Source organism: Phlebotomus argentipes, unplaced genomic scaffold (genome assembly GCF_947086385.1).
Source record: "Phlebotomus argentipes unplaced genomic scaffold, Phlebotomus argentipes genome assembly scaffold_4, whole genome shotgun sequence".
Classification (NCBI taxonomy): domain Eukaryota; kingdom Metazoa; phylum Arthropoda; class Insecta; order Diptera; family Psychodidae; genus Phlebotomus; species Phlebotomus argentipes.
The window spans coordinates 2431355-2458375 of NW_026776174.1; the positions used below are offsets into that span (position 1 = coordinate 2431355).

Here is a 27021-nt window from a genome sequence, read left to right on the forward strand (position 1 = left end):
TTCAGAAGAGATCAACACGAATAAACTGCGGTTTTCTTTCAGAATTGGTCAACGACAGCAATGTACAATTTTTGGACCAGGACGACGATGATGATCCCGACACGGAATTGTATTTAACACAGCCATTTGCTTGCGGAACAGCGTTTGCTGTTAGTGTACTAGATTCCCTTATGTCTACAGTGAGTTTCTGTTTTCTCTTGAGAAAGTTTTTTGATCATGTTTTTATTTACCGATTGATTTTCTCGCTTTGTAGACATATTTCAACCAAAACGCCTTAACGTTAATACGATCGCTGATCACTGGTGGAGCGACACCAGAACTGGAGCTGATCCTTGCGGAAGGAGCGGGTCTACGTGGAGGCTACAGCACGCCTGACAGCCTCAGCAATAGAGATAGGTATAGAATTGTGATATTACTCCACTTTTAGGGGATGTTTATTGACTCTTCTATCTTGCTTGATGTGTTGATTAGATGCCGCGTGGGACAAATATCGCTGTACGATGGACCACTGGCGCAATTTGGCGAATGTGGAAAGTACGGTGATCTGTTTGTGGCTGCCTTAAAGTCATATGGAATGCTGTGCATCGGCTTGTACAGATTCCGTGACACGAGTTCCAGTTGTGATGCCAGCAGTAAGCGATACGTGATTACAAATCCACCAGATGATTTTTCACTACTGCCAACAGATCAGGTATTGTGTCATTAAGAATTATGTGAAATGTGAAAATGATTGATTTCTTTCTCATCTTTCGCGCAGGTCTTCGTTTTGATGCAGTTCGATCCGGGATTGGAGTACAAGCCGGCGTCATCGCGGACAACCACCGGCGGCAGGAATGCGACTACACAGGGGTCCGGAGTCGGTGGGGGTGGCACCAACAAAGATGATAACTCTTGACTGTTGTTGTGTAGCGCCCTGACTGATGGTCCCTACTCTTATATATGAACAACATTGATATTCGATGGTGCTTTCGCTCACTTTCCGCTCAATGCGATTATCAACTTCTATTGCTCATTCACGTGAGGAGGAGGACAAGGAGGGGTTTTGGGCTCAATCTGTGGACGTGTGAAGAGGAGAAAAGTCAGGCAGGAGAATCGATGGAATGAACAATATAAATTAATGAGAGCACTGAGCTTAAATTGGGCGAAATTTGATTTGGTTCTATTCTCTTTCTCTCTCTCTCTCTGATTTTGGGATGTTAGGATTTCTGATTGTGTGAAGAGAAGAGGAGAAAGAAGGATGTTTGAGAGTGAAGAGAATAGAATCAATTCAACAGAACAGTTGACATGATGAAGATCAAGATAAGACCGAGAGGATGATCGTTGTTCATTGTATAAAATTGCTTCCCACACCATTCCGTATAAAAAAAAAAACAAGAATTTCGATGAAATACTTTCATTTTCTTTATTTTTATTTAGATCAAATGTTTAGAAGGTTTAATTGATTTTATATAATAGTCGAAAATTATCATTGAAATATGTTATGTTATATGAGTTTAGTGAAGGACACGTTTTGGTTTTGGTGTAGATAGTTTTTGTAAAAGAACTTCTTTCTTGTTTGTTTCCAGCAATTTTGTTTTGTTTCCTGTATTTCTGATCAATGGTTTAATAAATATATTTTATTGGGAATATTTCTTTTATTACAGTTTCTCTTCATTATGTCTCTCAATATAGTTTGATTAACACTAATAACTTTATTAATTTACTAACACTGAAAGCAATAGCAAGCTGGCAATGGTGTGAGCAAAGGGAACCAAAATTTGGGTGTCGCTACACTCTTCAGCAAAAGCACACTAACAGAAAGAATGATAAAAAAAACCGCCTAGATTAAGATAATGGGGGATGACTTTGGGTGTGAACGCTAAGATTACTAATTAACATACGCATATTCATAACACTAAAAAAAATATTTACTAAGAGAAAAGATAACATTAACTTAGCTAAATGAGATCGTTTTGAGTGACGAGACAGAATTATTAAAAATGATTTTGTTACGTGTCATCGGATTGTTTTATATGAATAACTATATTAAGAAATAAATAATTTATTGAGGAATTTTTTGGTTATATCTTTCAGGCTATCAAAAAAAAAAGATGTGCATATAATGTTATGGAGTATAAAGTTTATACAATTATCAAAATAAGAAAATTCTAGAGAAATAATATGATAATTGATATTGAAAGAAAAAGCTTGTTTTTCCGTTATAAATTGGAATCTAATACCAAATCAATCATTAATAAGTTACCTCAGAGGATAATCATGAGATGAATATTTAAATCTGCCTGTGATATCATAGAAGTGATTAGTTTTTGTTACAAATTCAATAAAACATCGTTTTTATTACAAATTTTCCTGAGTGAATATTTCCAAAAATTTCCTCAATTTTTCAATTCAATGTGAAATTCTATCAAAGAAAAAAAAAACGTAATGTTTGTTGGTTATTAATGTTTTCAGGGTGTTTAGGCAAAGCAAAGGAGCAAATTCTCACTTGATTTTTGTGTTTCCTGTTTCACTTAGTGTAGAAAGAATTAGCTTAAAACAGCCTAAATGTCACGAGAAGAATTTTTCGCGTTGAATTTACTACGAAAAAGTCTAAAAGACAAGAGGCAGATGAAATCATTAAATTTTAGCTATAACTTGTGATCCTTGTGATACATGTTTCTGATTTGTTCAGTGTCTGGTTTTTAAAGCAACACATTTTTCATCACCTTTGAGATAAAGAAAAAAAATGCAATTAGGCTAAGACAAGTGAAAATATAAAAAAAAAATGCCGCAAAATGTTAGTTGCTAAAATGTGTGAATGCGATTAGACATTAAAGATGATATAAGATTACATAAAATTGAATCTGAGAAATTTCGATATTCGAGCTTTTTCGCTAGGACAACAAAATGATATTTGTAAAGTTAAGTGTAATAGTAAATTTAATATTGAAGTGAAAATGGAATGGAGATGTTTTCATTTATCAACAAGTTCAGACAAATGGATAAAAGATGGTGAAAAAGAAAACTGAATTTTTAGTGCGTGTGTTTGTAATTTTTACCAAGTAATTTAACAGAGAAAAAGCATAACAAAGAGAGAAGATAAAAAACGTGAAACACTCAATCATTTATCAAATTAAATTCCTACATTTGGAGATTCGTGGAGATAAAAGTGGATGAAAACTTAGGAAGTTGAATGAAAGAAATGCGTTAGTTTATGAATTTCTAAAGAAAAAAAGGAAGATAAAAAAAGAATAATAAAAATTGAGAAACATAACAAGAGTAATTGAAAACCCTGCCACATGCTAATAAATAATATTTACGTGAATTATAAAATTAAAAAAAAGAAAGAAACATTCATACTAAATAAAGAGAAAGAAGGATAAAAATATTTAAAAAGATTTAATACTTACCTTGATATTAAAGAGTAAAAGTGAAATTACGAAGGAAAAACTGTAAATAATTGTTACAAATTATTAACTGTTTCTTATTAAAAGACATTTTCCATTTGAATTTTTATTATCATTTCTTTATTGATACATTGATGAAATCACAATTTTTTATAAATATCATTCAAACCATTAGAGCTGTAGTTGGGCAACATTGTGAAACAAAACAAAATATTTCACCCTTAAATAGGATTTTACAAAGAAAAAAAAAAGAATCACTACAAAATCTAAGTGTTGTGTGTTATTTCTGTTTTGCAAATTTGTGGCCTAAATGACAATTCTTATTTCCACTGAATTTCGCCATGAAAGAAATGATTTTTCAAATATTCATTTTTATCGTCCACAATCAAGATATAATAATAAATCGACTCACTAAACACTCTTCCATTTTTGATCTCTTCATTATATTTTCTATACAAAGACAAACTCTCTAAAGAAAGTGAAAAAAAAGAAATCGCACATTAAACGTAAGGCATCAAATAAAAAAGAGAAAACTTCAAAAAAAAAAACATCAATAAGTCATTGAGAAGAAATCAATATTTGCACTATTGTTTGCTCATTTTTGTAAGAAAAAAAACACAAGTGTCATGAAAAATGCTGAAAAAACTACATTAAAAAAAATCATAATGAAAGAAGAAACATGTTGTTAATGTTAAAATAATTGTTAATTAATAAAAGATATTTTTTTTGGAGCTAAATCACAGATTTTTCACTCCTCTGTCATGACTACCTATTTCTCCTTCTTTTTTGTACTCTTTCTTCGTGAAATTTACATTTATTCAGACATTTTTACAACGTATAATTATTTCTACAGTGTTTTTTTTCTTCATTCGCATCGTAAGTATGTTTCAAATAAGCACAAGTTACACATTCCCTCAACTCGAATCTGGTAAGTTAATATGTAGTGTCCCCAAAGAGCTCCACTACACATTGAAAGGATTGATAAAATTCTACATTCAAGAACTATTGCAATTATGCAAAAGAATTATAATTATATAATCTCAAATATTATGATCGTTTCCAGGATCTTTTCAACATTCCCAAAAACTAAATTGAAACCAATTGCCGCCTTGGGCATTTCTCAGAAAATTCTTTCTAAGGCACAAAAAAGGCAATTAAATGTGAAATTTCTGACCCAAAAATTCTTCATAGAGACATTAATGGGGTGAAAAGAAAACATACTTGATTGTGCAGCGCTTTCCTCCTTCTGCCGATATTACTTCCAGATGTTGGCAGCGTTGTCCTTGCTCCGGGAGGCACTCTGAACTGGCTGCGCGGAGAAGATGTGCGCAATCTGGCGTCGATTGACCGCAGAGATCGATCGGGCGGCGAAATCCTGATGAGGAATCAAGTGTCTTCCCTCGATGGCCGGCAGGAGAACGCCTAAAAGTGCCGAGAAGATTAATACTCGCCACTATATTGAAGCGTACTAGTTGATACTCACTTGCATGGCGCGGCGGCTCTTCTCGCGGCGCCTCGCGATAAATCAGCCTAATGATCGGCGGCATTGGTTCCAGCGGCTCCAGCCGATGGGCCTGATAAACGGGCAACTCCGTGCTGCGACCGCTGCCGGGCAGGAGGGCATTTGACGATTTGCTCTGCAGCAGCGTCTCTCGACGCGGAGGCCTCGCCATGGGCTCCAGTTTCTGGATGTCCAGCCGCTGGAGTCTCGTTGAGAGATTTACCGTGGAGCGCTCTGGTGACTTTGGGCGGCTCCTCTGTGGCGCCCGATATGTGATGCTGCCATTGCGCAGCTCCCTAGCGCGGGGGCTCACCTGAAAAGTGGCTGAAGTGGGCGAAGTGCCCCCAAAAACGTATCCTCTTCTCGCCTGGATGTGGCCGCTGCGCGTCTCCGACGAGAAGTGTGATTTCCGCCGTCGCTGGGGCGGAGGATCAACAGCAAACACCTCCTCGAAGTCCTCCTCGGCCTCGGGGAGCCTCTCGGGGTCGTAGTAGATGGGGATTGTTGTGCCGGAAATGCGTAGGTGGGGAAAAACGTTCACCCACTCGAGGATTTCTTGCCTCGTCTTGGCATCCGATGGCAGCTCTTCCTCCCCGTAGAAGACGCGCTCTATGCGCTCCCACTCGAGCTGATTCTGCCGGATGGCATCCTCAGCCCAAGGGATAGAGCCCGTGCTGCTCCGTCCGACCGAACTTGATGTGGAGCGATTGAACACTTCTCTCAGACTGCCGGACGAATCGCCCGACGAGACTTCCTCATCCCCGAACAGTCGCAAGTTGTTCAACTTACTCGACATCTCTCGTCTCTCAGTCAGCGCGATCCACACGATCCATTGCGAGGAAAGAGGCCAGAAAATCCACGAGCAATATTATTGGCTGCTGGAGCAAAACACAAAAACTTCTACACTGTAAAATTCTGCGTGAGGGTTGTTTCATTCGAAAACATTTTGTGGGTGGCTCTTAACTTAAAAGAATGTTTCATTGAAGAGGGTGGTTGTTCTTAAAATAAAATGTGTACTATCGCCATAAAGATTCTCTTAAAATTTGGTTATTAATTTGCTATCCTTCATCCCTAATACAGATTGGGAATAAAATGCGAAACACTACAAAATATTTCATAAATAACTCTATATTGGAACCATGAAGGAATTTCACTGATTCCATTGAATTCATCGTTGAGAGAATTTTACTGAATTTCTCTTATCTTTGCACTCTTTTAAGTTAAAAATCTTCGAAAGTCGAACATGTGTTGTGAATCCCAGTCACCGCGAGCGCTGCAGTGGTGGCGAAACGTCATGATTTACAGCTGGCTTGGGATTTTGCCGCGTGTTTGCAGCAGAAACGCAGTGATCTTGGCCAGGAATGCAAGTGGAATGACCACAGAGAGTGGCCCTGTGGCGTCCGCCATCCGCCGGGGACTGGAGGCCACCTTCTCGCCTGTTCACCTCGAGATAATCAACGAGTCGCACATGCACAATGTGCCCCCATCGTCAGAGACGCACTTCAAAGTCCTCGTTGTTTCCACCCAATTCGACGGCGTCCCTCTCGTCAAGGTGAGCAATTGCAGGTCAAAAGACGTGGGAATCGATTGCTTAACGATATTCTTTATTTGACAGCGTCATCGGATGGTGAATGAGGCAGTGAAGAATGCCCTGGAGGGCGCTTTCGTGCACGCCTTGTCGCTGGAGACAAAGACACCGAGCCAGTGGGACTCCGCGTCCAAGGTGGACCCCAGCCCCAAGTGCCTCGGCGGATTCGGGCGGTAGACACGCCGGTGAACAAAAAGGGACGAACGAGCAACTAAAAAGGTCCACTAAATTCATAAATTCACCGAGTCCAGTCTCAACTTGCCGTCGTTCTCCGTGAAATACAGCATATCCGCCATCGACTGCTCACAGATGAGATTCTCCACGCGCTGGTGCATCTGCAAGATTCCAGGCAAGAACGATACAAGGTGAGATTGGGCTAAAAGTCCAGCAATCAAGTGTATTTTGTGAAATTCTTCTGTAGTCAAAGTGTGCATAAAGATATTCAAGAGACAGAAAAGCGAACAAAAATGTGATTTTTGCACACAAAAAAAAACGGTACACTTTTGGTGAAATCAAAGCCACGCAAAACAATTGTATAACGTTTCTGTGTCTTTCCTAACAAATATTTAATTGCATCAGTGATGTAGCTCTTTGTAATTTGATTGATTTTCTAATCCGGAGCTGCGACTCCGACCACTTTCACCTCACACAAAGAGGCTTCAGTCGCGTTGTAAACAAATTCGCGCGAGATCAATTGGCGTTATCATTAATTGTAATGCATCTGTGGATGCGCATAATGGTTCGGTTGAACTCTTCATTCATCTTTGTAATGACCTAAAATAATTATATTTATGTTTTGTGAACTCACCCCTCTGCATTTGTATCTCTCCTCAATCTCCGGATACTTGAAGTTCGGCCCAAAATTACAGCTCACCGTCACTCCTTTATGCAGCGAAATCGTGGGATAGTAGCTGCCGCCAAAGACTTCTGTCCACGCTTCGCCTTGGCACTCGCCGTTCTTGAAGTAGTAAATCTTGCTGCCCGGCAGTGGCTTCAGACTCTTCAGCGTCTCATTGATCTTGTCCTTGTCCTCGTAGTACAGATGACTCTTGAACTTCACCAGCGGACGATCTTTGTACGTGTTGGGCGTGTAGGCGCGCCCCTCAATCTGCGGCAGGACAATGAGGAAGCCTAGTGTGTCTCCCTCACCATAGCCAGGACTGTAGTGCTTCCCATGAGACTCGTGAAAGCGCGTACCTTTGCGCGATCGCCAAGAGTAGCCGAACTTGTCATAGCCGAGCGGAGCCTGGAGATTGGCGTACTCCTGTCCCCAGCCCATCCGCACAGCCGCTCCCTCGGGCATGTCCTCAATGGTGGCCTCCCAATACCAAGCGCCTCGGTTGACAAAGTGTGTCGCTCTCACCATGCAATAGCCTTTGTCGCCTGCAAGAAAGTGCATTTGTTCGTAATTGCAACACAACAAATGATGATTCACACTGAAGCTCACCGGTGACAGAAAGTCTGTCCTCTGAGATCTTAAGCTGTGGCGCACGATCGTGCAGTGCAAGGAGCACGGCGTTCGGCGAGAGGATGCGATAGAGCCAGCCAGGAATGGGCTTCCCCGCCCAATCTGCACTCTCGTCGAACTCCTGCCGGAACGGGGCGTGCGGATCGGGCTCCGCCAGGATGTAACGATAGCCGTCCTTGTTGAAGGGATGCTCCATCGGATACCCATGAGCGGGCAGCTTCACATTGGCCGCCACGTCCCCACTCAGACGGCCCTTCTTCCCCGACGGGCCCGCCTCACCGCCCGGAAACTTCCGCTTCGTCTGGCGCCCCGACTTGGCGATATTCTGAGAGCCTGCAAAGAGAGTCAAAACAACAGTGTGAACAATGCCTTGTGTGCTGATTTCACAAAAGCCAGTGATTTACAGTTTAAATTGTCCTCCATGTGCGATAATCCTTTTCTCTCTCACTCCGCGTGTGTGACACAAACACACAAAAGGCGCCCCCCCAAAAATGAGTTCAATCGATAAAACTTAACTGTTGTGTTTTCTCTTCCCAACACACGAAAAAATACACAACTTCACTCTTGGCCCGACTATCGAGGCACAAACATTGCATTACATTCTATAAATCGAGCTTCTAATTAATAATGCATCGCTTGAACACACAACTGTATGCTAAGTGGGTCTCTTGAATCATTTTAAAATGCATTTTGATAGCACGTTTCTTCACATATTCCTCCTTTTCCCCATTCAAAGCTCACAGCAAGAGAGAAGACACACTGCCAAAGTGGTCAGGCAGAAAAAAGGCAAACATTTACACATTCTCTCGAATTAATTTGTCGTGTGTGACGTCCACTTTTTTGATTACACTCTCTCGCGCTCGATGTTCTTTTAATAGGAGAGAGCTACAGAAATTTGCGTGCGCTGAGGGAAGATTTCAGGGAGTATATTTTCAATTGTTTGCCATTGTTCTGTCCATTCAGCAAAATAGAAGTGTGTAACATTTGTAGTGCACACTAGAGAATTCACAAAACCTTGACACCATAAAATCGTCTCTTTTCCCATTCGTCAAATTCATGCGAGAGCAAATTTTTATCTCTGCACAAATATTCTTTTCTTCCGCAAACACACAAACACACTCCAGTCGTGCTTTTCGATTTTATTTTTAAACACTGGTTTTCTTTTTATCTATCGCTCTGTGTGCACTCAATTTTGTATCAGCAAATCAAATACCAAAATTTCAGCATCTTATTTCACACACACACAAACACAGGAAATTGAAAAAAAAAGTCATGCTTTGTTATTGAAATTATATATCAACTCGATAAATTCACTCTGCATTTTCTTAGCAATGCCAAAACATTGATAACAATTCTTTCACACTATTCCTCAATAACCCACACAGAAGATATTTCTGATGCTTCTCAGATAATAAAACTCAACGTTCCTTATCAATGTGCTTTCACACAATTTCAGTGGCCGAATTACAAGCATGAAGGAAAAGTATCTTTCTCACGATAAGATAGTGTTTGGAACACATCATTTCGTTCATAAACCAGGCAAGATTATGATCCTAAATAGAGTATAAAATATGCATTTATGAATTCTAGCAATCTAGGATATTTGTTCACATTCGTGAAAAATTTTATTCAGCTCAATCAGTGAAAAATGTATGCGCTAAAGCACATTTCCCTCAAAAACGTCTTGCTGACAATCAAAGAGAGCATTTGGAGGCATTTTGGATTGTCTAACTCTGCAAAAGAAACACCGATAGAGAGTGAAGAGTTCATTCCCTTCAGAAATGCTTTGCTGACGATCAAGACGCTGATTGAGAGTGAAGAGTTTATTCCACTCTTCATGATATCAAGCTTTTTCGGCCTTGTATTGATCTGGATAGTGACAATTCGAATGGAAAGTCGGAATACGAAGAAATTGCAAAAGAAGTACAGGAAAGCTAAGAAAATCCAGAAACCCCTTCGAATTGCTTTCCAACTGACCAACCAGGACAAGCTTGAGGACAAGACTGAAGTCTATAAGGAGGGCAAAGAGATTGAGTATGAGGAAAAATCTGTCATTGTTGCACCAAAATTGGAAGTCATTGGAGATGTCGGTGAGCAGAGAAGTGAGAACATGTTCACAATCGACACAAGTGTTGCAAAACTCACAGAAATCCCAGAAGTATCAACTAAACCAATTGTTAAACCCTTGATCAAGAAGAAAATCCCTAAATCCTGCCTTCCCAGAGTGGATCCAATTGAGTATCGCAACAAGCGAATGAAGAAATCCAGTCTTGATAGTAATTTTGCATTCGGAAGTCGTCTGTCAACGCCTCGTTGGAAGGATTTCAGTGGTGATGGCTCTAAAAGAAGTCTGCACTCGCAGATGTCCGTCGACATTACGTCCTCAAGAGGCTCATTATTAAGTACAGGGACAACACTAATCAGTGAACAAAAGTGCCAAAAGATAGGCGAGAAGAAACGTAAATCAGAGGCCAAATTGAATCAAGACTCCAGTTCAAGTTCTTCACAACACTCAAGTCACAAGTAGAAGAATTGTAGTCAGATGAATAATTAGAAATATGTAATTAAAATTAATTATTAAATATTTTGTTTCTTCATGCATCCATTAAAGCTTTCAATGTCTAATCCTTCTGCACACAAATCACAAAATGATGTGACATAAAGGGAACACTGTGGCGTTAGAGTGCTAAATATGATATTTATTAGTATTTTGTGAGATGTTCACGTATCAATTTGATAGCTGTGATAGGTGAAAAAAAACTGCGGCGAAATAATATTGATTGTCTATCGTCGACAGACACGAATTGTCGACTGTTTGGTGGGTCAAAGAAGGAAGCACGGCAAATAGACGACACAATATCACCCAAAAAATTCCTCTTCTATCCAAACACACATTAGCACAGCGACGTGTGCGCGATTGTGACTAAAAGTGCGGTGTTTTATTGTTATGAAATGCGGTCAAATGTTGCGACCGTGTCACACACACGAGAATTTTATTATTAATTTTGCATTGGCAGGGACAGTGACTGAGTGAGTGACTTGTATTGAAGAATTTCCCAATTGTGTACCGATTTGTGAGTTGAATTGGAAGGAAAAAAAATCAGATCAGATGACAAACTGTATCGATCTACGCGACTGCTGTCTGTGCGGAGACTGAAGGCCTCACGATAGAGATTCCCAGAATAAGAGTGGAAAAAGAGAAAAATTCTGCTATCTTACTCTGATAGACGCTTTCCGGTTTGATTGCCGTCAAGTCTCGCGCCACCAGGCCGAACATTTGGCCGCTCTCTGGATTCTCCTCGTACGTGAACAGCGTCCCGATGTCCTTCACCAGTGCTCGCTGCACTGTCGCGTACCAGGATTGCGTCAGGCGTCTTGGCATCGTGGTCATCGCCTCCCAATATTGATCAATGAAGGGGATTATCTCCTTGTCCTTGCTGAAACTGTAGCGAACGTTGCCATCCTTCACCGTGGCCTGTTGCATATTGGCGATGGCGGTTAGACACATCTGTGGAAGTGCTGATAAAGGACATTCGCAGTTATCAAATGTGCAAAATTGTGCTTCCGGACAGACAAAAATCCTTACATGCTTGGCTTTTCTTGAACGTCTCAAGGCCAGTTGTCGAGCAATTCTTGCACACAAAAGTGTAATTTGTCAAGAAGGGGAGGAGCTTTCCCAACTGATACCCAATGCAAGATTCATGATACCACCGGCTGCACGTGACGCAGAGAAGTTCAACTATGTTGAGATTTCGCTCCTTCCCACTGAAATGTAAACAAAAAGTGTGAGGTTATGAGACCCCAAACAAACCACTCAATTGACAATCTTCAGCCAAATAGACACTGGAAATGGCATAAAAATAGCGTGGAGGAAGTAATATTAGCGACTCCTATGAGAATAATCACTTTATTAGCTTACCAATAGCAATTATTGAGTGGATCCTGCTTCTTGTTCTCGTTCGTGCCGTTCTCCATTTTTTCTCCGTTCTTCTGCATTTTAACACTTCACTCACTGTTTAATAGCAATAAGACGATCACTTCCGAGATTACTTTGTTCTTTTGTTCCAAATTTAGGGGAAATAGTGGGATTTTCTAGTGTAAATCGCATAAAAAGAGATCTGTGAAAAACCGATGCCCACAAGAAGTAGTTTCGTTTTTTGCCTATGGCGCTGCTGTTCCATCTTCGAAAAAGGCCTATTGAAGAAATCTAACCTCAAAATTTGTGCATCAAAACAACCGGTGATTTTTGTGCAGGAAGATTATCCGTTGAATTCCTCCTTAATCCTTATCGAACAATGAAGCGTGTAATACGCAGATACAGCTCTGCGAGGCCTGATGTTTTTCCATCTACAAGTAAGAAAATTTTTCGCAAGAATGACGGGAAAAAGATTGTGGAGAAAGAGACTGAATTCCGACAGAATTCCGTGAAAATTCAGATGCTCTCGCGATCTCTGTACAATCAAGTGTTCAAGAATTACGAGAAAGACAAACCACCTGATAATATTCTGGTGAACAGGTGAGATTAAAGCAATATTCAGTGATTAAGAGACATAATGTTGTGATGCTTGATGTTTTTAGGTGGAAGTCTGATCTTCATAGATTTGGAATTGATTTGGATAGTCCGCAGAAGCTTCCAGATGTTGACTTGAAGCTGCCAGAGTTCAGGGGGAAAAACCTCGAGGAGCACTTTGAAGCCATAGCAAATGAACAGAGTTTGCCGTACAGAAACTTAATAGAAACTCTGTTGGGAGATGTTCCAGAGATGCCGAAGATCTGGTCATCAGTTCCCGGATGGACAGTTTATCACCCTGAGAGTGGAACTGCAGAATCCATTCCATTTCCCGAGGAAGAGGCGGTGGTGTTTGACGTGGAAGTGTGCATGAAGGCTGGCAGCAATCCCACTTTGGCTTGTGCTGTTGGCAAGAAGAGATGGTATTCGTGGACAAGCCGAGATCTTGTCAATGGTTCATCTGGACACGTCGATGGGACAAGGTATGAGACAGAAGATCTCATTCCCTTGGAATCATCACCAGAACAGGCTTTCAAAGATTCTCCGGATGGTTTCTTGAGGCCCAAAATCATCGTGGGTCACAATGTATCCTTCGACAGAGCTCGCGTAAAGGAGCAGTACTGGATCGATCAGACTGGAGCGCGATTCTTGGACACAATGTCTCTGCACGTGTGCGTGAGCGGAGTCACGAGCTACCAGCGAGCAATGCTGAAGAGCAGCAAGGAATTGTCGGACGAGGACATCGCCTGGAGTACTCAAAGTTCCCTGAACAGCCTCGCGGAAGTCTATAAACTCTATTGCGATGGGCAGGAGTTGGCCAAAGATGAAAGGGAGTTGTTTATGAAAGGATCCTTGGCTGATATTCAAGATAACTTCCAAAATTTGATGACTTACTGCGCCAGGGACGTTTTGGCCACACATTCTGTCCTGAGAAAACTCTTCCCTATGTTCGCAGAGAGATTTCCCCATCCCGCCACCCTTGCGGGGATGCTGGAGATCGGATCAGCTTATCTGCCCGTGAATACAAATTGGAACAGATATATTTCCGAAGCGAATCTCACGTACGAAGATCTGGACATTGAGGCAAAGCATCTTCTGGCTCGTCGAGCAGACGAAGCGTGCAAGTTGATGCACGAGAAGGCTTATTGCAAGGATCTATGGATGTGGGATCAGGACTGGAGCACACAGGATCTCAAGATGAAAAAGAAACCCTCGCCAAAAGCCTCAAAAGCCCAGAAATGTGAAGAGGAGGAAGAAGACGTGGAAGAAATGACTGAAGAAGAGATTTCCCTGCGAGAGAAATTCTCCAATTTGTATGCGATGAAGGATTTACTGCCTGTCCGAAGACCTCTTTTGCCTGGCTATCCCGAGTGGTACAGGAAGTTGTGTGACAAGCCCGATAGCGATGATTGGTCTCCGGGAGCGAAGAACATTGGAACGGGAATGCAAGTTGCTCCCAAACTGCTTTCTCTATGTTGGGAAGGTTATCCTTTGCACTTTATCCGGGGGAAAGGATGGGGATTCCTGGTGCCACACAAGAAGGAGCGAGAGGAGGGCGAATCTGGTGATATTCCTCTGGAGCAGCTCGTCCACAAGTGTCCAGTGATTGAGATAATCTCTGAGGCATCGCCTAGAGAAAGCAGGGATGCAATGAGTGGACTGTGGAAGGACGTGGAGTCGTCGATCAGTCGAAAAGACTTCTACAGGAAGAAGAGGAAGGACAAGACAGATGGAGTTTACACTGGGACGGGAGTTTGGTGCAATCAGGATCTCGAGGACTGTTGCTGGTTTCTCAAGTTGCCACACAAGGATGGTGTGTCGCATAGAGTTGGAAATCCTCTGGCCAAAGACTTCATCAACAAATTCTCAGAGAATGTCCTATCAGGTGAGGCGCAATTCATATGGGAAATATATTATATTTGGTGGACTGATGGAAATCTTGTGCATTTTCAGGCGATGGAGCGACTGCGAGGCGAGTGATTGAGATCGCTAAGATGCTGTCGTACTGGCGCAATAATCGGGATCGTATTAGTGGGCAGATCGTCGTGTGGCTGCTGAATAGTCAGCTTCCGGACCATCTGAAGCTGTCTGAAGGAGATTTCGGAGCGATTATTCCCCAAGTTGTGGTCTGTGGGACTCTGACGAGGCGCGCCATGGAGCCCACTTGGATGACGGCCAGCAATGCTCAGCCGGACAGAGTTGGCTCTGAGCTGAGATCAATGGTTCAAGCTCCTCCGGGATATCGCATTGTGGGCGCCGATGTGGACTCCCAGGAGCTCTGGATAGCTTCAGTGCTGGGCGATGCGGACGTGGGAACTCATGGAGCCTCGCCACTTGGCTGGATGACACTGAACGGCACCAAAGCCACCGGAAGCGATATGCACAGTGTCACGGCAAAGGCTGTGGGCATTTCCAGAGATCACGCCAAGGTGATAAACTACGCGAGGATTTATGGAGCAGGTCAGAACTTTGCTGAGAGACTATTGAAGCAGTTCAATCCCACGATTTCGGATGGAGAGGCGCGATCAAAGGCTCAAAAAATGTTTCAAATGACCAAGGGAAAGAAGTCCTTCTACCTCAAAGAGGAGTTCTATGACAACTTCCCGGATCCGCGGAGACCTTTCAGCACGTACGAGGCCATGAAGATGGCAGCTTCCACCAGGACTCCCATTCCGGAGATGTTCAAGCGGGCGAAATGGGAGGGTGGTTCAGAGAGTGCCATGTTCAATCGTCTTGAAGAGATCGCCGGCAATTCTCATCCCGTCACGCCGTTCCTGCGCGGGCGTCTCAGTCGTGCCTTGGAGCCTTCGGGGGATTCTGATGATCGCTTCCTGCCGACGCGCGTCAATTGGGTGGTTCAGAGTGGAGCTGTGGACTTCCTGCACTTGATGCTGGTGACGATGCGTTGGCTGATGGGACGCCAGGTGCGCTTCTGCCTCAGTTTCCACGATGAGATTCGCTATTTAGTGCGCCAGGATGTCGCCTATCGTGCCGCTCTGGCCATGCACGTCACGAATCTCCTGACCAGGGCTTTCTGTGTCCGTCGCATCGGCCTCAATGACCTACCTCAATCCATCGCCTTTTTTGCCTCTGTGGAAGTGGACGCTGTGCTGCGCAAGGAAGCCACGCAGGACTGCAAAACTCCGTCAAATCCTCATGGTTTATCCGGAGGTTATGGGATTCCGGCGGGAGAGTCTCTGGACATTCAACAAGCCATTGAGAAGGCCAAAGGAAGTGATCTCTCAGCGTGGGAATGGCACAGGAAGAGAAATACAAAATGATCAAATATTATACCTCAACAGTGCCAAGAAGTTTTGATACAAAGAATATTTTTAAAGACAAGCTCGATATTTTTTTTCCTATAAAATTACAGTCTATTTCAGTGCATATTTACAAATAATCTCATTAGTTTGACTAACTTTGGGATGATACACTTCTGGAGGCTGGCTGAGTGTCATATATCAGTGTCCGTGACCGTCGAGGAGCCCGATGAGCTGTTGCTCGTGTTCTTGAGGAGGAAAGTCACCTCGTGACTCGTGGACAGATCCACTTCCTCCGTCTCTTGTGCGCCTCGCTTGCGCACCATCATAACAACAAACGCAGCGATAAAGGACACAATGCTGAAGCTCACCATTGCACTGCCAACTACAAGAGAGGGAATTCCCATTATAATTTTTGCACGGAACGCACAGCAATAATTAAGAGAAATTCTCCCACCACCGCACACAGAAACAAAAAATCAATTCATTTCCTTTTTCATTGAGCATTTCCACGTCGATTGCATTGGCGCACAATTGCTCAACTCTTTGCAATGTTCAAAGTTGTGTTCGTGAAGAGATTTCGCGCTGTGGAATTTCACTTAGAAGAAAAGATAGTGAATCTCTGTGAGTCTGAATGCGTTGGATGATTCAATCAACAAAGATCGTAAGTGTAAGTTTTTCACATGCATAAATTCAAATAGATTTTGCGCAAAGAGTATTCACTAGAGAGTTTAAACCAGACGAGATTTATGCCCATATTCAACTCTTTATTCGAGTGTAAGGCAAAGATTTTGCTGTTTTCTGTTGTGGAAAATTGAAAAGAAATGCTTCAGACCTTCACAATTTCCCAACTCAAACGGAAAAGAAACATTTAATATGGAAAAAAAGGCAATAAGAAAGATCATCTACGAACGGGCCACAATTGCTGCTGAGACTTTGGGATTCTTCCTGGTGCTGTTCGACAAGGATGACGTCTTGAGAGCCTCAGCCACGTGCGCTAGAGTGCCATTTGTCACCGGAGGATTGCTAATGTTGAGGATCTTCACGAAGAGATCGTAAAGATCGACGGAGTCGAAGGGCTCGAGGACTTTGTGCTCCTGAAAATCCGGTCCTTTGGCCATGAACATTGAGTACATGGACGGAAGCCCCTGATTGTCGTATCCATGGATGCCGTACACGTGATCTGGCGTGAAAGTCACGTTGTAATTTGCCGCATACCACGCAGCTGAGTCATACAAGTCCTGGAAGGCGTACACAGGATCAGCCACAGCTGTTATTGGTCCCGATCTGGCAGGATTCTTGAAGTGCCACCGCTCAAGGAGTTCTGTATCGTTGTACACTTTGAAATGTCCATTGCTTTCGGCGCCTCTTCTGAGTCTCTGATAGACTTCATCGAACTGTCCTGGTTTCGGGACAATTTGCAGGACAGGCGATGTGCCGTAGAAATCACAGGTTCCATTGTTGACAAACTTACGTAGATCGATTACGTTTTTCGACGTCACACCTTCCATTCCATGATCACTCAAGTGAATCACATTCACGCGATCGCTGAGACTATTTTCCTTCAACTTCTCCTGAATGATTTTCGTGAGATTGTCCAGTTTGGTGATCAAGCCGCGGATCTGCAGAGAAAATGCATAGAGTTGAAGTGTTAGGAAAGAACAGAGACAGAGTGAGAATGCAAATTTAATTAGCATTGCAATTGCATTGCATGCCGTTGATGTCTGCATTTAATTCTAACCGCAAGTGTTGCATTATTCTTAATTCAGGTTTTTAGTAAAAAATATATATATAGAGAAATTAATTAGGAAATATATATTGAAGAAAACACGTCAATGTCATCACTGCTTTTTTTGTAAAAGCATTTTAAGCAGATGTTCTGCTCTCGTGTCGTAAGATCCAGAAAACAATTTGAACAATAACACACTTTTTCTGCTCTTTCTTCATCTCCGCAACTATGTAAATACGTCTGAAACTCACAATTTGAGAAGGAAATTATTGAATATATTCGTCTCACCACATCAGAATCTGGCCCATAAATGTGTCCATCCGTGTCCGGTTCCTCAATGTACATCATCACGAGACTGGCTGGCTTCTCCTTATCAGTCAGCCAGTTCATGACAATGTCTACGCGCTCACTCCACGCCATGGATTTATTGTAGACTTGGACGTGAGTGCAATTGCGGCCGGAATAGGGAAAGTCACTGCCTGGCCACATCATGCAACCTGAGTATTTCCCTCGCAGTTCATTCAGTGTCTGGAAAGTGATCAATTAGCCACTGGTGGAGATAAGGGAATGTCAGATTACTCACATAAATCGGGACAACTTGCTCGTTGTGGTGGAACAGTGGGAAGCCGTAATTCAGGTACTTTCCAGACACTCGATCGTAGACGGAATTCGCTGTCACGCCGTGCACACCCGGGAACACTCCCGTGGCGATTGAGTGGTGATTGGGAAAGGTCTTCGTGGGGAAGACGTTTTTCATGTAGGGCGCCGAGACGCCCTGCTGCCGGAAACTGTTCATATACGACGTGATGTTGCGCTGAAGGTATTCATTCCGGAATGCATCGTACGATATCACAAGCAGACTGTTTTCCTGCCGCCCGACATTCCTGGCAGCGCTCCCTGTAACTGCACACCATAGAACTATAGCTATACTCACTCCCGTGAAATTGAGCATCTTCACGTGGGAAAATGCTGGTAAACAATGTTATTTTTTTGCATTGTGCTCCGCGACGTCCCCCTCTCTGGCACTCAGCCGATAGGCCTTTTCGAAAATTCAGCGGCGACTTTCGAAAGCGCTCGTGACGTCATCTCGCAGTCGCGGCGAAACAGGCGAAGTTGAATAGTGGAGTTTCTCGTCAACGGCCGCTTGGTCTGCGAGTTGCATGAAAATCAACAATTCAGTGTGTTTATTCCCTCGCAATTGGATCGTGTGCATGATTAAGTGGGTGATCAGGTAGCTTGCGAGTAGTGTGTGGTGAGATCGTGAGAAAATGAGTAGATTTGAGGTGAGTGCAAGGGTGAAGAGCTCCGTTGTCCCGCGCGCCTGTCACTGGAGATCCCGTTAAACATTTTGTTTGGGGGCGCTTGGGCATTCCCATTTTCAGATAGGAATCACGCCAACACGGGTGACGCTTGCCCGGAAGCGTGATGAGGCACGAGAGGAGACGCTGGTCACCATGGCGCCCTTTTCGGCCAAATCCACTGTCATGTTTGATGAGATTCCAGTTGGAAAGGTCGCTCGGCGTGTCCTTCTCGTGGAGAATCCCACTTCGGTGGAGAGTAGAATCCTCGTGACGAAGACTTGCAAGCCCGAGTTCTGCATCGCCCTGGAGTGGACGGATGCCGTGATTGAGAGTGCGGGCAAGAAGACGCTGGAGATTACTTGGAGCCCGCCAAAAGCGGTGGCTTGTCGGGAGGTTATTCAATTCACGGACAGTCGCGGCTTCCGGAAGGACGTGGCGGTGGTTCTGAAGTCCGTGGAGCAACGGAAGGGGGTGAAGAAGCCCCTAAGGGCTAGTAATGCGCCTCAGATGAAGAGGACAAAGACCAAAACTCCCACTCCACCTCGTCGCGTCGGCCGGAAGGTGCTCATCTCGCCTGAGGTGGTCATCAAGTACAAGTCCAAGTCTCCGCGGCTCCGGAAGATGATCTCGCCGACAAAGAAGCCCCGTGACAGTGTGAAGAACAAGGAGAATCAGCTGCCAGTGACTTCTCCCAACATTTCCACTCTTTTTGATCAGATCAACTTCACTCCAGTCGCTGTGACCAAGAAGCCGGATGGTATATAATCATTCCCTGTGCTAAACAGATCCCAATTTACCCTGAATTTCTATTCGCCAGCCAACGACATCGACTACTTGGCATCTCTGCCGACACCTGTTGCTGGAGCGTCAGGCGTGCAGCGCAGATTTGAGTGGTCTCCAGATGAATACGACTCCATCCAGTCATCCGTTCAGCAATCCATCCAGCCCAGGCAGCTGCTCCAGATTCCTGAGGTGCAAGACTGTTCTCGTCTCAGCACGGAAACCTATGTCAAGGGCGCTTCCAACTCCAAGGACTCCTTCGAAGACTGCCCGGAAATGGGTCTGGAGGAGCACGTTCCGGAAATCCACAAGACCTTCGATGTCACCAAGAGAATTGAGGTGAGTGGCGACAAACTAAGGAGGGGGGCTTTCTAGGTCACAAGACCTATCGATTTTTCGCCCAGCCACATATTTACCAGCCCCAAAAATCACCAATAAACAGCAAAGGGCATAAAAATGGAATAAGTTGGGGTTGTGATTGTGCGTGGAAATAACTCAAGATAGACAATGCGATGAATGGGAAATTTATCATTTATTTATTCTCCGTCTGTTTGCATTTTGGCCACTCTTCCCGAAATTTCATAGCAAGGAGATAAGGAGAGAAATCACAGGCATTTCTTCCCAGCTCGGCGCGTTGAGAAATTGTCTAGACTCACGAAGAGGGCAAATCGCGGAAAATGCGTTTTTCATGGTCATAAACTTCTCCCTATAAAAGGCACAGGAATATATTTAAAGACATCAATGCGTGAATACATGAGAAATAATAGGATTTTTACGACCCTATTTCTAATCATTCACTAAAAGTGCTTCACCTTTCCTTTCCTCACTTATTTTTTTCACAAAAACATCTCACTCACGTGAGGCGAAATAGTTGTTTTTTCGGTTGTTTATCGATTAAGAAAGGGCTGAACAGAGACTAAATGTGGTTGTGATTGAATGAATGGTTTTTCAATAAATACTAACAATTATTATCAATACAATTAAGTAAAATTGAAGTAAATCAATTGAGATGCAAAACATTTGTTTGTTTGCATTTTAGAGCACTGAATTTTCTTTAAATTGAAGCTGCTTAGCTGGGAAAAGAGTATTATTGTATTTGGGAAAAAGGTCGAGATACCTCCCAGAGACTGGCAATTTGTGCGTCTTATCGTCTCGTCTAGGCTGAAAATGAGAGCAACTCTGGCACTTGTGTTGATGTGTGTCAATCAGTCTTCCACGCAGGAGGGCAAAGGCAAAATGCATTACTTTTGGGGTGAAGTGTGCGGCCTTTCTGGTTATAATTTAGTTTATTCACGATATTTTTTCTGTATTTCATTATCCTGATAGACACATTATGAAAGCACGGAGCATATATCTCGCCAAGTGGACAACATCGTGCTGACGCCACTCAGGAAGATCATCGCGTCTGAGTCGATGAAGAACTTGAGCGGACAGAGCAAAGAACAGGAGTTTCTCAAGCTTAATCAAGGCTCTATGCCGAACTTGCATGAGATAGAGAACATCAACTCAATTGAGAGTAATAGATATTTCTTCTCTGGAAGTGAAGTGGAAACTCTAAGTGTGAATGGCGAGAGGCCATCAACGATTGCTTTTGACGCCAATGAAATCCGTGCTCAGTCTAGTCGAATGAATCTTCATGAAGTTGAGCCTGATGTGAGTCCAATTGCGCAAGTTCGTGAGGATTTGTTCAAAGTGCCAGTGCTTAAGAGACGCAATGATCACATTGCGATGTCGAATATCGAAGTGAGGAGTTCTCTGATGACACTTTCGCCGCCCAAGAAGTACCGTCCGGATGATGTGTGTTCCACCAGAGCTTCCAGTGCTGATGGATTGTCTATGAAGTCGTGGTCACGCTATCAACCCAAGAAACTCAAACCTCTGGTGCTCGTGAAGCCGAAGAGGAGCGTGACGCCGAAGAAAGAGGATCGCGAAGTGACTCAGATCTACGATGTGAATGTTCTGAGATATGTGAATCCTGATCCTTTCGCTGCCACCATGACCGCTGATCCGTTCCTCTCGGCCACGGTGTTTCTGGATGATGAGGCAGTGGAGAAACTGGAGAAGCACTTCAAGAAATGGCTGAATGCTCTTGTAACAGTGCCAGAGGAATTTGATGGCGCGGACCAGAAAATAGACGTTGCTCGTCTGTTTAATGAAGTGAAGAATAGGGAATTGACTTTGGCCCCCACGAAGGAGAGTGTTTCAGCGAAGTATTTCATAAAGTATCGCTTGGAGAATCTGCGAAAGGCGGCTTCTGAACTGTATCAGAGACATGAAATCCAGCATATTCTCTCACATGTAAGATTTAAACTATTTCGCATTTATATGATGTTATTTACTTACATGTCTGTTTATTTGTCTTTAGGTAACTGTTTTGGTGGAGAAGAAGCAACTCACCATTCAGCAAAATCGCGATTTACACAAAGATATCGCTCTGCAGCGACAAATACTGGAGCTGATTTTCTGCTTCAATCCATTGTGGTTGCGAATTGGCCTGGAGGTGGTGTTCAATGAGAAAATAGAGTTGACTTCCAATCGTGACATTCATGGACTGACAAATTTCATTCTCAATCGTCTGTTTCGCAACAAGGCGTTGGAGAAGAAGTCCAACCGCAGCTACATCTTCACTGCTGAATATGGGATGAAGATTAAGAAATTTGCACTGAAGCAGCTGTACCTTCTAATCTTCTTACTTGACCGAGCGAAGCAGGAGCGCATCATCAGGCACAATCCGTGTTTGTTTGTGAAGGGAGCTCGTTGGAAGGAGTCCATGGAGATTATGACTCAAGTTTCGTCACTCCTTGTGACCAATGTTGGTGACATATTGAGATACCTAAAGCGGATTGGATATGTGTTGGAACATAAGCAGACATATCTTGACGAATTTAATTATGCCTTCAGCAATTTGGCCACAGATTTGAGAGATGGCATTCGCCTTACGAGAGTAATGGAAGTGATACTAATGAGGGAGGATTTGTCGAGAAATCTGCGTTATCCTGCTATATCGCTTCTGCAGAAGCGACACAATGCCGATGTGGCACTGTTGGCACTCTCGGAGGCGGAATTTGAGATTATTGGCAATATCACGGGAAAGGATATTGCAGAGGGACATCGTGAGAAGACTCTGTCGCTTCTCTGGCAGATCATTTACAAGTTTCGTGCACCAAAATTCAATGCTGCCGCTATGACAATTCAGAGATGGTGGCGGAATTTATCGCTGAAAGTGACCATCCGGCGGAGAATCGCCTACAGGAAGGAGATTGTGCGTCATCGCGCTGCCACGGTGATCCAGAGTGCCGTGAGGGGTTATCTCACGAGGCGGGCCTACAGAGAGTACCGAGAGGAGCGCATTGTGGCTACGATAGTGATTCAGACATACTATCGACGTTTTGCTGCACAGAAGAATTATGCGAGAATTCGCTGGGCGGCACTCACTGTCCAGCGTCGGTGGAAGTCTGTCCGTTTGATGAGGAGGGAGCGTGCCATGTTCCTCGAGACACGTGCGGCCGTCATGAGAGTCCAGCGATGGTTTCGACGCGTGAGTGTGGCGCGGAGACTGGAGGCGGTCGCCAGGGTGGCTGATGAGTGTCGCAAGGAGAGAAAATTACTCAACGAGAGTGCCATTGTCATTCAGAGGGCAGTCAAATCTTATTTCATCCGAAAGCGACTACGTGACACTGTGGATAAGGTGGTGAAATTCAATCGACAGCAGAAATTGGAGTATAACGCCGCCACAGCCATACAGTCCGTGTGGAGGATGAGACGCGTGAGGAGGCACTTCGTCACTCTCAGAGCTGCCACAATCACTATTCAAGCATCTTGGCGACGGTGTCAATTGGCCAAGACAGAGCATAGCCAATTTCTTAAACTCAGAGCGGCTGCTGTTAACATTCAGCGTCAATGGCGTGCACAACTGGCCATGAAGGAGCAGAAATTCCAATTTTTGATCATAAAACAAGCTGCTTTGCTCATTCAGCGACGCTTCCGCGCACGTCAAGCTATGAAAATGTCCAGGCATAAATTTCAAAGCTTAAAGAAGAGTACAATAATCGTACAACGTAGATTCCGCGCCAATCTCGCCATGAAGCGGGCCCGAGAAGAATTTGAGTGCCTCAAGATAGCCACTCTAGCAATCCAAAGGCGTTACAGATCCAAGAAGTTGATGTTAAAGTATCAGTTTGATTTCATCTGTCTCAAAGAGTCCGCAATCACTATTCAGAGTTTTTTCCGTGGATATTTGCTAATGAAGACTCAGAGGAAGGAATTTGTACAGCTCAGAAAGGCCACGATGATTTTGCAGAGCCGCTTCAGGGCTAATCAATTGATGAAGCATCACAAATCTCAGTACCAGGAATTGAAAAGAGCCACTCGAGTAATTCAAGCTCGATTCAGGGCAAAGAGGATTATGAAGGCCATTAGAGGGGATTTTATGCAGAAAAAGCAAGCAGCTTCTGTGATTCAGGGACGTTTTCGAGCGACGAGACTGATGAAAAGCCAGAGATTGGAGTTTATCAAGTATCAATACTCCACTACGGTCATCCAGAGATATTTCCGTGGCTGGAAGATGATGAAGACTGAGAGGCAGAAGTTTTTGCAAATAAAATCTGCTGCTGTGATTATTCAGACTCGTTTCCGTGCACAGAAGAGTATGAAGAAATTACGAGGGGAATTCTTGAAACAGAAGAAGGCGGTTATCTGTATTCAAAATTGGTGGAGATCAACTGTGGCTGGAAGGGAATGCCGAGAAAATTTCATGAACCTGCGAAAAAGTACTGTTACGATTCAGAGATTGTTCAGAGGAAAGCTAATGATGAGAAAACATCGAAGTGATTTTCAGACACTCATGAAAGCTTCTGTTACAATTCAACGATCTTGGAGAGCAAAGGTGGCAATGAAGAAGTGTCGTGAGGAATTCTTGCAGCTTAAGAATTCTGCAATCGTCTTCCAGAGAAGATTCCGCGCTAAGAAAGCGATGGTTGAACGCCGAATGGAGTATTTGAAGATGAAATCTGCCGCTGAGATTATTCAGAGGAAATGGAGAGCCACTGTTGTGGCCAGGAAGCAGAGAGCAGAGTATCTGAAGTTGAAGAATGCAGCGGTGATTATTCAGAGAAGGCTTAGAGCTACTCTCAAGATGAAGGAATGTCGTGGGAGATTCATCCAAGAAAAAACTGCTTGTGTACGCATTTCAATACGCTGGAGAGCTGTTCTTCTGATGAGGCAAGAGAGAAGGACATATCTTGAGCTACGTGAGCGTATTGTTTGCCTCCAGAGTCAATGGCGGGCTGTTTTGAAGATGAGACAGGTGAAAAAGGAGTACGAAACTCTGAAAACGGCTACGATGACTATTCAGAGACGATTCCGTGCGAATCGGGTCATGAGAATTATCAGGAAGGAGTATTCAGCTCTCAAGGATGCGTCAATTGTGATCCAACGACGCTTCCGTGCCCGAAAACTGATGCTCGACACTCAGAGTGACTTCTTGGCGCTGAAAGAAGCCACCATTATGATTCAGAGGCGATTCCGTGAGAAGAAACTGACTGAAATCACTAGAAAGTCCTTCCTTGTGCAGAAGAATGCTGCAATCACTATCCAGATGCACTTTAGAAGTTTCCTCGAAATGCGAAGACACCGGGAGGAATATAGGAAACTGAGAGAAGTCACTGTAAATCTGCAGAGAAAATATCGAGCCCATTTGCAGATGAAGAAAATTCGCTGTCAATATCTTCTCATAAGATCTCTAGTTATTTGTCTTCAGCGGAAATTCCGTGCTAAAATTGCCATGAAAGGCATTAGGAATGACTATATGACTCTAAAGCGTGCTGCGATATTTGTCCAGCGGAGATTCCGGGAGAAATTGTCATCCAGAAGGCTGAGGGAGGAGTTTGTGGCGTCCAAGGAGAAAATTGTGAAGATTCAAGCTCTTGCTCGTGGATTTCTGGCCAGGAAGCGCTTTGCCGCGATGATGTCTCCGGAGGCAATTGAGATGCGTCGTCGAGTGAAGGCGGCAAAAACCATTCAGGCCGTCTGGCGTGGATATGTGACGCGCAAGAAGAAGCAAACGGCGTCTATGAAGGAGATTGTCGAGAAGATCGTACACACAAGGAGGAATGCTAAGCCCACGGACACCATAAGATACCATCTTCGTGTGGCGATGCGTGTGCTGAAGGGAAGCTTCGCTGTGGCAGAACTGAAACGTGTCCTCGCGAAGATGGGTGAGTCACGTCTTATCATTTAATTACCTTCCTCTAATTGTCACGATTTGTCACCTTTCCTCCTTAATTAGATGTTAATGACGGTAATTGAGTTATTTAAGAGGCACTAGAATAATAGCAGAATATTTTTTTCATCACTTTATGAACAACATCTGCCGGTATTCATTTCACAAGTCTTACTCTCTCTCTCTCTCTCTCTCTCTCTCTCTCTCTCTCTCTCTCTCTCTCTCTCTCTATCTTTCTGGTCTGCAAGTGCGGATAACTACAGTTGCATAATCTCACAAGTCCACAAAATGAAGTGCATTTTCTGCACTAATTGTTTTAATTTCCACCCAACTAATGTTTGGTGCAATATTAAACTTTGTGTGTGTTACAGGGAGAAAAGGCGAGAGTGACAAAGTTTTCTAGCATTCAGCGAAAGAATGTACATATTAAAAATGTCAACATTGCACTGCTAAATGACTTCTGTGTTAATTATTATATCACTTTATGCACCACATCTTTTATAAGTCAAAGTGCAGATGAGAAAGATTAAATTGCATTTGTAAATTATATTTTTCATTTCTATCTCCTTAATTTAGTGAATATTTACTTACTGTTTCTTTTTTTTTGTTCCAGAAAATCTATCTCGAACTGTTCCACACATCTTGATTCCAAATGCTCGTTTTGTGGCAACTTTCTGCTGCTCTGTAATGGCAGAAGCCATTCGTTCTGAGCCGCATAAGCTTCTGATTGAGAGTTGTGCCCGAGTTATGCTGAATTTAGCTCGATATGAGCACACAGTGGAGATTGTTTTCCTGCCGAATGCTTTCACCATCATTGCACAAATGCTGCTTCGCTGGTGTGACAAGCAAAGTGGGATTTTTAACACACTCTGCACGCTGATTTGGGTGTTCATTCAGGATCCCAGGAAGAATGAAGTAAGTGGAACGATTTCACAGGAAAAAGGCGAATACAGATTGTCTATATGTAAAATGTGTGTATTTTGCTTGTTACAGAAAATCAGGGAATTCATGGTCACGCGCGATGCATTGTTTATGGCGCGAGAGATTAAGAAATTGGTGTTGAGGAAGGAGAACATGAAGAGAAACACCCAGCGAGTGTCAGAACGCGGTCAAGTCGATCAGCAATCACTGAGGAAATTGCCAAGCCTCAAGCCCGACTATGGCGTCATCAGGAATCAGGTGTACGTGTTCAATTGCTCCATCTTTGCCTTTGATACGATTCTCAGTAAAATGGACATTAATCTCATGCCATAAGCTCAGAAATTTGTTTGTCAAATC

The 27021-nt window shown here is 43.5% G+C and overlaps 6 protein-coding genes across 7 annotated transcripts in view; 4 read left to right on the forward strand and 2 right to left on the reverse strand.

Moving 5' to 3' along the window:
* The window catches only part of LOC132258323 (calcium-activated potassium channel slowpoke), a 46893-nt gene extending 42959 nt beyond the window's left edge, over positions 1-3934 (forward strand). The window contains exons 23-26 of the mRNA XM_059755586.1: positions 43-179; positions 254-396; positions 472-691; positions 758-3934. Of these exons, the coding sequence (XP_059611569.1) occupies positions 43-179; positions 254-396; positions 472-691; positions 758-895 (638 nt within the window). The 3' untranslated portion in view covers positions 896-3934. The remainder of the gene's footprint in view (positions 1-42; positions 180-253; positions 397-471; positions 692-757) is intronic.
* A 2223-nt stretch (positions 3935-6157) lies between these two features.
* LOC132257931 (bolA-like protein DDB_G0274169) lies at positions 6158-6652 on the forward strand. Its single transcript, XM_059754999.1, has 2 exons — positions 6158-6439; positions 6503-6652. The coding sequence occupies exons 1-2, from the start codon at positions 6182-6184 to the stop codon at positions 6650-6652; spliced, it is 408 nt and encodes a 135-aa protein (XP_059610982.1). The 5' UTR covers positions 6158-6181.
* A 43-nt stretch (positions 6653-6695) lies between these two features.
* On the reverse strand, positions 6696-12102 carry LOC132257930 (set1/Ash2 histone methyltransferase complex subunit ASH2). Of its 2 annotated transcripts, XM_059754997.1 has the most exons (6): positions 11863-12102; positions 11530-11708; positions 11163-11462; positions 7923-8276; positions 7284-7858; positions 6696-6810 (listed from the first exon to the last, which is right to left on the reverse strand). In XM_059754997.1, exons 1-6 carry the CDS (start codon positions 11937-11939, stop codon positions 6706-6708), a joined length of 1590 nt encoding a protein of 529 aa, XP_059610980.1. In that variant the 5' UTR covers positions 11940-12102; the 3' UTR covers positions 6696-6705. The 2 variants fall into 2 exon arrangements, with proteins under 2 accessions (XP_059610980.1, XP_059610981.1); XM_059754998.1 differs by lacking the exons at positions 11163-11462; positions 11530-11708; positions 11863-12102 and adding an exon at positions 8348-10452.
* A 126-nt stretch (positions 12103-12228) lies between these two features.
* LOC132258262 (DNA polymerase subunit gamma-1, mitochondrial) lies at positions 12229-15818 on the forward strand. Its single transcript, XM_059755481.1, has 3 exons — positions 12229-12459; positions 12522-14338; positions 14407-15818. Exons 1-3 carry the CDS (start codon positions 12239-12241, stop codon positions 15732-15734), a joined length of 3366 nt encoding a protein of 1121 aa, XP_059611464.1. The 5' UTR covers positions 12229-12238; the 3' UTR covers positions 15735-15818.
* Positions 15802-18479, reverse strand: LOC132258263 (ectonucleotide pyrophosphatase/phosphodiesterase family member 5-like). The gene is made up of 4 exons (XM_059755482.1): positions 18026-18479; positions 17731-17970; positions 16627-17335; positions 15802-16098 (listed from the first exon to the last, which is right to left on the reverse strand). Exons 1-4 carry the CDS (start codon positions 18392-18394, stop codon positions 15908-15910), a joined length of 1509 nt encoding a protein of 502 aa, XP_059611465.1. The 5' UTR covers positions 18395-18479; the 3' UTR covers positions 15802-15907.
* A 131-nt stretch (positions 18480-18610) lies between these two features.
* Positions 18611-26997, forward strand: LOC132257881 (protein abnormal spindle). Its single transcript, XM_059754925.1, has 7 exons — positions 18611-18725; positions 18825-19500; positions 19561-19862; positions 20850-21821; positions 21889-25738; positions 26357-26658; positions 26737-26997. The coding sequence occupies exons 1-7, from the start codon at positions 18711-18713 to the stop codon at positions 26995-26997; spliced, it is 6378 nt and encodes a 2125-aa protein (XP_059610908.1). The 5' UTR covers positions 18611-18710.
* The last annotated feature ends 24 nt before the right edge of the window (positions 26998-27021 follow it).